Genomic DNA, 13,371 nt, shown 5'->3' on the forward strand with positions numbered 1-13,371 from the left:
AGTCTTCTATTTCTCTTCCATGTACTTAAAGAGTACATAGATACTGGGCTTCCCTGGTGGCGCAGTGGTTGAGAGTCCGCCTGCCGATGCAGGGGACACGGGTTCGTGCCCTGGTCCGGGGGGATCCCACATGCCGCAGAGCGGCTGGGCCCGTGAGCCATGGCCGCTGAGCCTGTGCGTCCGGAGCCTGTGCTCCACAACGGGAGAGGCCACAACCGTGAGAGGCCCGCGTACTGCAAAAAAAAAAAAAAAAAAAAAAAAAGAGTACATAGATACTTAATTATTTTAATGGTTTATTTGAATAGAATTAATCACATAAGCTTCTTTCTCCCTTGATTAAGTACAAAACTGACACTTGCTACTATTAGGATGGCCCTGCTTACAAAGTAATCCAAAGATCAAAAATGAAGTTTACTTTAAATAATCTCATCACAGAGCAGCCACACTCAGAGCCAAGGAACTGTTTTTAAGACCTAGTTTTTTTTAAATAAATAAATACTCCAAGTAGAGGTAAAAGGGCTCTTTAGAATTGAAGATATTGGGGAAAGTACTTGAGAACCTTCACTACCTGTCCTTTGCTTCTCTCTCTCCCAGACATTTTCATTTTACCCTGTAAGACAGCACTAATGATAGACCATCCTTTGCTCCTCCATCATGGCTGCTAGTTTTGGAGGAAAACAATTACGCAGTCATGCAAATTTGTATCTCAGGTTTCAGCAGAGCTGTCTTGATGTTCCTCCAAGTTTAGCTCCTACTCCTCTCCATCCCCTCTCAGTTTAACAGGCAACTCCCCATCTGTTTGCAGATAAGACTATTGGAAGAAAATTGTCGGCTTTCTTTATCCTGCACGTGTCTTTTTGTCTTGACTATTCCTTTTGTCTCTATAACAAATCTCTTCTATCTAAACCTAATCTTGCCAATTGTATTCTAGTGTATCCTGGATCTCGTCCCTTCCCCTTGTAACCTCACTTTACATGTATTCCCACTTTACATATATACACACACACATACACGCTCAAACATACACATCCTTTTTTTTTTTTTTTTTTTTTTTGCGGTAGGCGGGCCTCTCACTGTTGTGGCCTCTCCTGTTGCGGAGCACAGGCTCCGGACGCGCAGGCTCAGTGGCCATGGCTCACGGGCCCAGCCGCTCTGCGGCATGTGGGATCTTCCCAGACCGGGGCACGAACCCATGTCCCCTGCATCGGCAGGCGGACTCTCAACCACTGCGCCACCAGGGAAGCCCACACATCCTTTTTTTACATGAATGAGATTTTAATTCTCATAACTCCCATAGACTTTTTTTTTTTTTTTTTACTTAAGATGTTTTGAAGATTTTCGTTAAGAAAAATCTATATAGATATTCTAAGCATTAGTGGTTTCCAATTTTTTAGTTTTGCACACAGTGCTGTATTCAAGATCCATATATAAACATCTTTTTGCACATGAGTATTTGTGTAAAATAAATTCTTAGTAGTCTATGCATTGGGTCAAAGGATATTCCCATTTCAAATGTGACACATAATGCCAGTATGTTCTCTAAAAAACCTTTGCTTAACAATCATTCCATTCTTTTGTGTTTCCCTCAGACCCTCCATCTGTTGTTAGTCACCATGATTTATCTTATTTCCTTAACATTTCTCTAGTATTGTCCCTTCTCTGCTACTTAGTTCAGACCCTTATTTTTTCTTGCTTAATTTACTGCAGCAGAGTCTGAACCCATCTCCTTGGCATTTGTCTTGCCTGCCTGAAGAAACAGTCATTCACGTTTTTCTGTTTCTCTCCGTCTCTCCCCCACATAAACACATACAAGCATGCACACTTAAAATCTTTCCATAGCCTTCAGGATAAGAACCAGCCAAGCACCTTATGGCACACTTGACCCCTTGCTTACCTTTCTAGCCTAGCATCAACTTTCATGACCAGAATACTGAAATCCAAAAATAAAGAGTCCAGTTTTAGCCGTTCTATTTATTTTCAATACAAAATAATCACCGTAACAGGTAGTTGTTAAAGAAGAAGAAACTTTCAGGCATTCCCTATGAATGTCTGCTATGAGGAACTTCTTGCAGCTCCCCTATTATGGTACATTCTTTCTTACCTTGGGAGCTTCCCCTGGGTGCCCTCTGATGCTGGGGAAAGCCGTCTCCCTATTCTTTTTTCTGGCTAAATTCTATTGCTTTCAAGTCGCAACTCGCTCTTCACTATTCCAGGATACTGTCCCTGATCCTTCCTAGCTAGATTGGGTGTCCTTCCTCCCTATTCCCTGTGTTTACTATAAAGTAGCAGTTGTAACTATCCATTTTGTTGCAATTATCCTTTTGTTGTAGTTATCCATTCACTAATAATGTTCTATGTCATTTGACTAAAAGCTCCTTGAGTACAGAGATGATATCTTTTCATTTTCCTCTTTGGCACCTAACTTAGTGCCTGACAGCTTGACACACAGGCATTCAGAAGTGTTTGTTGGAGGTATTATAGCAATATTTATTGAATAACAGAAAGCCACTTTTCCTGAAGCCACTAAGGAAGCATGATCCACTCCTGCAATAGGAAAAATAGGTCCCTATACATGCAGGGCATATACTGGAAATTTACCCTGGGCCATGAAGGCCTTCATTCACCTTTGTTTTGGTGCACCTCTACTTCTCTGGAATAATAACTATGCTTTATTGGTATGTGCTACCTCTCCTCTCATTTATTAGGAAAAAGCAGCATTTTAGGACAATAATTTGACATTGACAGGATGTGTAATTTTGAATGAAATACAGTTTTAACCCATTTTACATGTATATTGGTGATTCTTTTGTATTGAAAGTAGAGTAGAAATGTTAAAACTGAACTGTTTTAATTTTAGATTTCAGTATTCTGGCCAAATAAGGTCTCCAAAGTATTGTTCGTTACACAGTAAAAGCCTTACATGTTTGTGTAGAAATCAGCCACTGGAAATGATCCCTAGACTAGTAGTTTATAGGGGTACCACTGTCAGGTTCATACTAGCCCTGACTGTAATGGGGAGGCTGTACATGTGTGGGGTATATAGGAAATCTCTCTACATCCTGTTAGTTTTGCTGTGAACCGAAAACTGCTCTGAAAACTGCTCCTAAGACTGCTTTAAAAAAATCATAATAAATAACCACAATGAAGATTAAAAAAAAAAGAATAGGGCACTCAATGAGTTGAGAAGAAAGATACTGAAGAGAGTGACTACCTGGAGTATTCTAACATTGTTTATGATGGATGTATTTCCTTGCTGGACTTTATACCCTGGAATATACATTTGAATTCTTTATACGAATTTAATTAATATGTTATTTTTAAAAGTGGATGTATTCATGCATGAAGTTCTAGACTGCATGTAATGATTCAACATTAACTATGCATTGGCATTTGGAGGAGAGGGACACTCTTGATTGTTTGGGACTGTCTTGAGCATTGTATTATGTTTTTTTTTTTTTTTTTGCGGTATGCGGGCCTCTCCCTGTTGCGGCCTCTCCCGTTGCGGAGCACAGGCTCCGGACGCGCAGGCCCAGCGGCCATGGCTCACGGGCCCAGCCGCTCCGCGGCATGTGGGATCCTCCCGGACCGGGGCACGAACCCGTGTCCCCTGCATCGGCAGGCGGGCTCTCAACCACTGCGCCACCAGGGAGGCCCTGTATTGTGTTTAACACAACTGGCACTACCTAGTAAATGCCAGTAGTGCCCCCTCCTGCACCCCCACCATTGTCTTAAACAGAAACATCTCACGTAGTTTCATAGGCCCTGGGAGGGGAGTTGGAGGCGTTAGCATTGCCCTGTGTTAAAACCACTGGTTTTCCTGTTTTAGAAGTAGGAATTGGCTACTAAATGCACAAAATGAGATTTTTAAAAAATTCATTGTCATTCAGAATGCTGATATGCAGGGTCCTTGACATAGGATGAAAATCGCTTTTTGGATTATTGAATTTGCGCTATACTGCAGTGGTTTCTGATTTGTATCAGAGGGATCTGGCCTTCTTCAGAAACCAGGAACTTCTCACTGAAATATTAATAGTGAAAGAGCAAGAATGGAAAATGCTAGCTGTAGGTATAAGAGGTGAACAAGGCAAGGTTCCAAGGGATAAATTCTAGGGCAAGTCTAAGGCGATTGATCTCTCTAAATGTAAAGTAAATACTGTGTACAAGACTTAATAGCAATACAAAATTGGGAAGGAGAAAAAAAAATTTAAGTAAATCTCAATAGAACTAAATCCTTTTTTTTTTTTTTTCCAGTTGTGACTTCAGTCATAAACCTTGAAATAAAAAGCCTGGTGTTTACATTTTTCCTTCTGAAATCGTTAAATAGGAAATGTTACATACATGATATTGCCTAAAAGAATGCCTTCAACCCCTTAGCCCCCCCCAAAAAAAACTCCAAACAACCTTAACCCCAAGATAAATTGTATGTTATTACCTTGTCCATAGGATTTCACAAACTATGTTTATAAAGACAGTGTTTTCTTTCTACCTCTGAAATGGTAGCTATGCTGACAAGCTTATCCTTTTACTCAATCCAATCCTTTGCCAGTTTTCAGAAATAAAAAAGTCTGTTTCATAGATGAGTTATTACTTTATCTTGTTCACAAAACTCATTTGTGCTCCTGATACCTTGGAAAGTATATTGTAATTTTTCAGATAATCCTCCCCAGTCCCTTTGCCCCCTGAGATATACTGAGTTTCTTCAGCACATTTGGTTCTCAGGCAATAAAAATTTGGGGTTTTATAGTTAATGCCATGGAGGAATCTTGCTCTTCAGATGTCCTTCATCAGCTTTGTGAAATGCTAGAATCTTATTGATGCTCATTTAAAGGGTTATTAACTTTGGAATACCCAAATAAGAAGCAGCAAATGGCTCTTGTATGCTAAATTAGTATTGAGACTTTATGTTGAGCATATACGACTACCAGGGAGTAGAATCCCTTCCTGTAGCAATTACTGTGTAAAAGTAATTAACTCTTCATAGTCTTGGTATTATTTTCTAGAGACTGTTATATAACTTTTAATTCTTATGATATAGATTTTTTCCATACTGAAAAGAAGAAAGACTTTTTTTTTCTTTTCTTTTTTTTTTTTTTTGTTGGCTGCATTGGGTCTTTGTTGCTGCATGCAGGCTTTCTCTAGTTGCGGCGAGCCAGGGCTGCTCTTCATTGCAGTGCGTGGGCTTCTCACTGCAGTGGCTCCTCTTGTTGCGGAGCACGGGCTCTAGGCACGCGGGCTTCAGTAGTTGCAGCACGCGGGCTCAGTAGTTGTGGCTCGCATGCTCTAGAGCGCAGGCTCAGTAGTTGTGGCGCACAGGCTTAGTTGCCCTGCGGCATGTGGGATCTTCCCTGACCAGAGCACGAACCTGTGTCCCCTGCATTGGCAGGTGGATTCTTAACCACTGCGCCACCAGGGAAGCCCAAGAAGTAAGACTTTTGAGGTCAGCTACGAGCTGTGTGATCTTAACGCACTGAGCCTTGCTTTTCTCACTGGAGTGAGCTTTAGGGTCCCTTCCAAAATGAACACTCTGAGAGGATGGTGACACTAGTAGCTTCCATATCAATAGACATGTTTTGTGGTAAATTATCTACATTTCTTACCTGATCCCTTTTCTTATTCCTGAGAAAAACAAGCTAGAGATTTCAGTCTATAGTCATGATACAGTTTTTCCAGGAAATCAACAGCTTATATAGAACATTCTGCAGGCCCCAAATATATGTACCTTTAGCATAGAATAGAGCATCTCTGAAAGTCATACATGCAATCATTTGTACAAAAACTATTGACTGAATGCCTCCTGTGGACCAGGCATTGTTATAAGCACTGGAGATACTTTAATGAATAAGAGATTCCTCATTAATAATATAGGTATAATCATTGTGCACACCTCATAGGGTTGATGCGAAAGTTAGGTTAGTTTATATATATAAAGCAAAAGAACAGTGGCACAAAATAAGTGCTTAATAAATGTTACCTACTATAATTGTTATTACTTTAATGGGGAAGACAGGTAAAGATTTAAAATAGATAATAATTTCATACTGTAAGCAGTGCTTTGAAGAGAGTAAACAGAGTTCTGTGACACTGAATGATTGGGCAGGGAGGGGTTGCTCCTTTAGTGAGGGTAGTCATAGGAGGCCTCACCCTTGCATACCTGACCTTTGAACCAAGACTCAGGTTGAGAACCCAATTGAAGAACTGGGAGCAATACTCTGTAAAGGCCCAGAATTGGGGGAAAGCAGGTTGTGTTAGAAAAACAGAAGAGTCCATGTGACTGAAGCATAATGAATGAGGGAGCGAGAGGTACAGGGGAAGATTGAAGCTGTAGGCAAAGCCAGGTCAGATCGTATAGGCCGTTAAGTTTTTTTGCTCTGTTGTTTGGAGTGAGAAATTAGCAATAGCATGCATTTCCTTTAAGCTATTTTAAGGAATGTTATGGTAGAATGCAATTATTGATATAAGACTTTGACTTATAGTAGTAAACATTTTCTTCTGCAGAAAATTTCTGAAGATCTCAAGTGCCCAGGAATTTGGTTTTCTTTCATATTTATAAGTTGTCCTTTATCTGTATGTGTCAAAGAATTCCTAACTCAAGCAGCAAAATCTAGAATGCTGCTTATTTGTTAAATTTCCAGTACTACTGTTTTTCTATAAAATCTGCCATGTAAGTTATTATGGAAGTATTCGAAAGGGTAGATGGACATGAAAGTCAGTAATATTCTATTTGGCAGAGGCCTCCCAATCAGATAACAGTCCTAAACTTGGATAATGAGTGTAAAATAAGGTATGTCTATAGAATTTTTTTTTTCATGGAAGAAAGTGTTCTGGGTTTTTTTGACCATGGCATATGTTCATTTTCTTAGTCTGTGAATAGAGTTGATGCCATAAAAGACAAACATTATAAGTAGGGTGAGGTCAATGAAATTTTTTTGGCCTCCTGAATTTGGAAATTATTCAGTAACCTGACTTAAATTCCAGTGAGCTTGTAATCCAAGATAATGGTGCTATAGGCAGTTTATATCATCATTAATTTCAAGTCCTAGTGAGCCTCAAAAATAGGGATCACTGATGCATAAGATATTGTTGGCACAATTTATTTGGACACTGACTTGATTAGAAGATCTCAAATAATTTAAATGCATGAGGTCAGAGGAAAATTATTAACTTTTATAGCCAGGGCAGCAATTTGTGTATATATACTTTAAACTTCCTTGGTTTTAAAATCTAAAAGACAAAATCTGTGTCCTAAATTTATAAGTGTGCTGAGAGGACATTTTGACTTCTGAAATGACTTAATGAGGTTGCTTCTCTTCATTCTTTGCTTTTCTTAAGCCTGCTTGTGTTTGAACATTTTAGGTCATTTATAGCAAGTACACTGACCTGGTTCCCAAAGAAGTCATGAATGCAGATGACCCAGACCTGCAAAGACCTGATGAAGAAGCCATTAAAGAGGTATCTGGGAATTGATATATATAATTATTTTAGATGACTTTTTACATCTTTATTAACTTTCAAACTACTCAATGTGTTGTTTCTTATTTCAGATAACAGAAAAGACAAGGGTAGCCTTAGAAAAATCCGTATCGCAGAAGGTTGCTGCAGCCATGCCAGTCCGAGCAGCTGATAAACTGGCTCCTGCTCAGTATATCCGGTATGAATCATGCCTGGAGGTTTTAGTTTCATGTTGGAAGTGATGATTGGAGTTGGGGGTCCTGGTATTCTTTCACCATCTTTAGTCACAATTGTAAATGCAGTTTTTTGAATAATGACTTGAAGCCTATTGACTCTTTGTGCATTCAGTTGAAAGCAGAATTTTTTAAGCTATCCACTTTTAAGATATTAGCTATTATGCTATTTTAAAAACATATTTTTTGTTTTTAGAAATTAACAATTACATAGAGTATATGATGCAAACCACAATGATTATAGTTTTCCATTTTTATATAATATATAACATTAGTATATTGGAAATATATAGTATAATACTATTGTAATTATTTAATATAATAGTATACTATAAATATGAATAATATATTAATATCATTTATATAAGAATAGGCATCCTTATAATACTTCCAAATTTTGAGGGATTTCACTCAACTAAATCTTTATGTGGAAAGATGATTCATATATAGATACTGATGGAAAATTTAGAGCTGGTAGGACTGCTGCCATTATTCTTTCTGTTTTACAGCCTATGCTTAGTCAAAAACTACCAACCATAAGTTGCTTGCTGAGGATATTATGAGGCATTTTTTCCTCAAATAGGTGCAGACTTACAAAATAGATGCTATTTTCTAGACCTCTTATCTGTGAAATTGAACACGGTGGCTTCCATGGTTCAAAATGGACAGTGATGGATTATTTGCAAATTAATACAGCTATAGTTTACATTGTGCTTATAATTCAGAATTGCTGTTAGTTCTCTTATTTCCGTTGCTGTCTGCTCTGCCTAAATATTGTTGCAATTTTCGATTAATACTTTGTGAGAGAAATTGACAATGTAGTCCAGTTTAGGATTGTAATAGAAGAAAAATGCCTATTGAAAACTTGAACTGGTTATACCTTTAGTTTCATCTACATTCTTTAGATACACACCATCTCAACAAGGAGTGGCTTTCAACTCTGGAGCTAAACAGAGAGTTATTCGAATGGTGGAAATGCAGAAAGATCCGATGGAACCTCCAAGGTTCAAGTAAGTAGGTGGTTTCATGAGAAGGAACCACTATTCTTAAAAAGAGATATCAAAGGAGGAAAATGTATATCAACATGTAAATGGATAAACAGATTGTGAGACATTTATATGTGGAATACTGAGCAATAAAAAGGAATAAACTGGGCTTCCCTGGTGGCGCAGTGGTTGAGAGTCCGCCTGCGAATGCAGGGGACACGGGTTCGTGCCCCGGTCCAGGAAGATCCCACATGCCGCGGAGCGGCTGGGCCCGTGAGCCATAGCTGCTGAGCCTGCGTGTCTGGAGCCTGTGCTCTGCAACGGGAGAGGCCACAACAGTGAGAGGCCCACGTACCGCAAAAAAAAAAAAAAAAAAGGAATAAACTTTAATACGTGCAGTAAAGTGAAATGGGTGAATCTCAAAATAATTATGCTGAGTAAAAGAAGTGAGACACAAACAAGTACATACTGTATGATTCTTTTCATATAAAACTCTAGAAAATGCAAACTAGTCTATGATGACAGGAAGTAGATCAGTGGTTGCCTGCTGGGAAGGAGGGAGTATGGATAGGTGATGAGAGGAAAAAGAGGGATAGGCAAAGGGGCATGCGGAAACTTTTGGAGGTGATGGGTATCTTCACTATTTTGATTGTGATGATGGTTTCACAGGTATTTACTTGTGTCAGAAGTTAATCAGACTGTACACTTCATGTATAGTTAATTGTACATCAGTTGTACCTCAATAAAGCTGTTTCTTAAGAAGGCAAAAATATATTGCTCGATGAAATGATGTTAATAGTGTGGAGGTGAAGTGGGTAATGATGATGACAGAGTTGGCTGTGTTTTAATAATTGTTGAAGCTGAGTGGTTGTGATGAGAAAAACAACTTTTGAGGAAAACAACTTTTTTTTTCCTGAGTTGCTGCCTAGGCATTTTACAGTATGATAACCCTGCTCACACCTAGAGACTGGACATTTAGATTAGAACTTGTGTTTAGGATGCCGGTCATAAGTTCCCACTTTGCCTTTCCCAGGGAACCTTTTAAAATATAGTTGGCCCTTTGTATCTGTAGGTTCTGCACCCGTGGTTCCAACCAACCACAGATGAAAAATATTCGGGAGGGTTTTCCCTGGTGGTCAAGTGGTTAGTACTCTGTGCTTCCACTGCAGGGGGCACGGGTTCAGTCCCTGATCGGGGAGCTAAGATCCCACATGCCGTGTGGCATGGCCAAAAGAATAGTTTTTAAAAAAAAGTTCAGGAACAGAAAGTCCAGAAAGTTCTCAAAAGCAAAACTTAATTTGCCACACCTACCAGAACTATTTATATAACATTTACATTGTATTAGTTATTATACGTAATCTAGAAATGATTTAAAGTATATGGGAGGATGTGTATAGGTTACATGCAGATACTATGCCACTTTAATAAAGGACTTGAGCATTCATGGCTTTTGGTATCCTCAGGCGTCCAGGAACCAATCCTCTTCAGATACCAAAGGGTGACTATAACCACTTAGAGTTAAGCTCCAGGAAGAGTTAGTATCCTCTGTCCCAACTACCTTATAAGTAATAGGTATTGCTACGCTGCTCTTTATCTCCTGCTCCCTTGTGGCCTAGGACAGAAGATTATCCTTCCTCCATTTCTTTCCCCGCTCCTCACTCCTCATTTCTGGGATCTGAAAGTAATAATAAACCTTGTGACTCTACTTCTTCAGGTGGGTGTATTAAAAGTGCACCTTTAATTGAAACAACCCAATGGGTTTCACTTCCCCAAAGTGGGAGCTTGGATGCTGAGAGAGCTATCTGCGGACCCTGGGTGGGTGTCTTGTGCCCCTCATTCAGCAGGTCATAATCTGCACATTCTTAATTGAATACACCAGCTCTAGCTTCTCAACGCGTTGCTATATAATAGGTGGACGTTACTTATACACTCTGTTTTTGTATCTGTTTGACGCTTTACATAATAAAAAATGAGGAGGGGAGACGACATATTAACTAAAAAGGAAAAATCTGTATCACTCTGTGGTTGTGCTTTGGTTTATCCTTCAGGATTAATAAGAAAATTCCCCGGGGACCACCTTCTCCTCCTGCACCTGTCATGCATTCTCCTAGCCGAAAGGTAATCTTTGCTCTAGTTTAAAATTTCTTTTTGTACTCACAATTACTAATTTTATAAATAACCTCACATCGAATAAAGTCTAGATGCCTATGTAGTTACATTTCACCACACTTATTGTTTCTTTAATTTGTTTTCCAAGATCAAATAGGGACCCACTCAAGACTATAACATGCAGTTCCAGAGTGCCTATGAGAATGTATGTAAAATGTTAGCTATTAGTTATATTATTATTAACCTAACCCCGGCATTTAATGGAATGAAAAGGGTCTGGTATTTGACAAGAAGAATGTTATCATAGTTATAGGAAGTAAGTACCTGGGATCATTAGGTCTGTGCTTGATAGTCCAAGTGGCTTTTTTTAGATATATTTTATTACCCAACTAAAAAAACAAGTTCTCATCTGAAAGAAGTCACATCAGTTTAAATATGTAAAAATACCAGCATTTATAACTGTCAAAAATAATTTATAGATTATTTTCCATTTTTTATATTAAAGTTATTACTAGAACCCATGATATGGGAACATAGTATATAGTGCCACCAAACAAATGGAATTAGGACCTTTGACTAAATCCATCCATATGTAGTGTATACTGAGCTGTCTTTGAAGAGGAAGATTGCACATAGGTTTTTAGCTAGACTATAAATCTAAAAATGTCTCTTCTTCCTCTCTTTTCTCAATTCAGATGACTGTGAAGGAACAACAAGAGTGGAAGATTCCTCCCTGTATTTCAAACTGGAAAAATGCAAAGGTAATTAACTTGTCTCAGTTTTAGAACCTCCTGAAAAACACCCAAGAAGGACCTTCAGCCAGGGTACCTTTAGTTGAAACCTCAGCATCTCATTTAGCTGAAGATTTTCAAGAAGGAACACTCAACTTATGTGACTTTTCTCTTTTTATTTTAATGTAATAGAAATGTTAGTATGCCAGGCACATGAATACCATGTGGACTCTCCTAGTAAATTGTAGTTACCGGAAGCATATAGAGAAGGAAAGTGTAGAATAAAGTAACATATCAATGAAAGATGGTATTCTTTAGAAAACTCAAATTTATATCTAAAATTCTTCCTGAAAGGATTTAAACCAATTTAAATAATCATATGACAAGACAGAGTAAATGTTTGGATATATTCAGTGCTTTAATTTTTAAATTACTTGTTTCTGTTTATAACAATGCAAGTATAAACTATATGTACTAATCACCAAAGCTACCAGGAGTCATGAAGAATCTGTAAAATAATGCAGAATAAATTTCCTAATCACTGTTTCCTCTTTTCTCTCAAATAATATTTCATGATTCTGATGTTGATGAGTGAGGAAGGCCACTTTAACCCGTGGTTTAAATATAAATTATTCCTTAAAGGAAGTTAGGGAATTCCCTGGTGGTCCAGTGGATAAGACTCCACGCTTTCACTGCCAAGGGCCCGGGTTCAATCCCTGGTCGGGGAAGTAAGATCCCACAAGCTGTGCAGCGTGTCCAAAAAAAAAAGAAGAAGTTATATACTCATCCTGAAACAAAAAGATTGTTGGGTGGTCTGGTTTGGATTGATTAATATGTATGTAACTATGAGGTATCTTGAGCTGACTCTGTAACACTTCCTTATATTAGGAATAAAGACCATAGACTAGAGGTCAGTATTTGGGAGTCTAGTCAGAAATCTGGAAGAATAAAGCTAAGCCTGAAAGTTACATGAATGTTCAAACGTATTCCTTGAGTTGTTGAAATAGGATGCAAAATTTCAAAACACAGAATCTTAGTTGTCTAACAAATTTTATCTTTTTTCCATTTACTAAAACTTGCAGGGTTCCGAGAATCTGACAAGTCATGAGAACAGTACAGCAGATTAAGCTACCTATAGACACTGTGATTTTAGTGATTTGTTCTACCTTTGTATGGCTATTACATTTACTTGATGAACAACTATTAACTATTTGATAGTGATTTCCTTTTATTATAACCCACAATCTTAACAGGAGAATCTATTTTCCCAGAGCTTGCACTCTGAAATCATACTGCCCAAGTTTAAATCCTAGTTTGTCTATTTATTAACTGTATGACCTTGGGGACGTTACCTCAGTATCCTTATTTGTGAAATGGAAATAATAATGTTACCAGTCTTACAGAATTGTTGTGAAGGTTAAATGAGGCCCTGGATATAAAGTGCTTAAACAGTCCTCCACACAAAGCACTCATTGGTAGCTGCTGCTGTTGTTGCTTAATTGTGAAGAAAGATGTAAGGAAAAAACTTTAAATGGTTGTCAAAACGGACATATATAAATCTAGTTTTAAAGACTCTGCAGTAGCTCCTTTGTGACCAGTGTTTTCTATCTGCCTTCACGCTAGGGTTATACAATTCCATTAGATAAACGTCTGGCAGCTGATGGAAGAGGACTGCAGACAGTTCACATCAATGAAAATTTTGCAAAACTGGCCGAAGCCCTCTACATTGCTGATCGGAAGGTTGGTCTGTTATAATTAAGTTGTTTAATGCTCTTGATAATTTGTAAATACGTTCTCAGTTACCTAAGATACTGTTATTTTAGCTACATTGCTGAGTACCTGAAGAGGCTGTCACCTGTGGAT

At 38.3% G+C, this 13,371-nt stretch overlaps 1 protein-coding gene across 1 annotated transcript in view; it reads left to right on the top strand.

The window, feature by feature from the left end:
- Positions 1–13,371, top strand: part of SNW1 (SNW domain containing 1) — a 35,355-nt gene that overhangs the window by 8,505 nt on the left and 13,479 nt on the right. Inside the window, exons 4-9 of the mRNA XM_060095758.1 lie at positions 7,354–7,449; positions 7,542–7,648; positions 8,588–8,692; positions 10,717–10,786; positions 11,473–11,538; positions 13,132–13,248. Of these exons, the coding sequence (XP_059951741.1) occupies positions 7,354–7,449; positions 7,542–7,648; positions 8,588–8,692; positions 10,717–10,786; positions 11,473–11,538; positions 13,132–13,248 (561 nt within the window). The remainder of the gene's footprint in view (positions 1–7,353; positions 7,450–7,541; positions 7,649–8,587; positions 8,693–10,716; positions 10,787–11,472; positions 11,539–13,131; positions 13,249–13,371) is intronic.

Source organism: Mesoplodon densirostris, chromosome 4, assembly GCF_025265405.1.
Source record: "Mesoplodon densirostris isolate mMesDen1 chromosome 4, mMesDen1 primary haplotype, whole genome shotgun sequence".
NCBI classification, from domain to species: domain Eukaryota; kingdom Metazoa; phylum Chordata; class Mammalia; order Artiodactyla; family Ziphiidae; genus Mesoplodon; species Mesoplodon densirostris.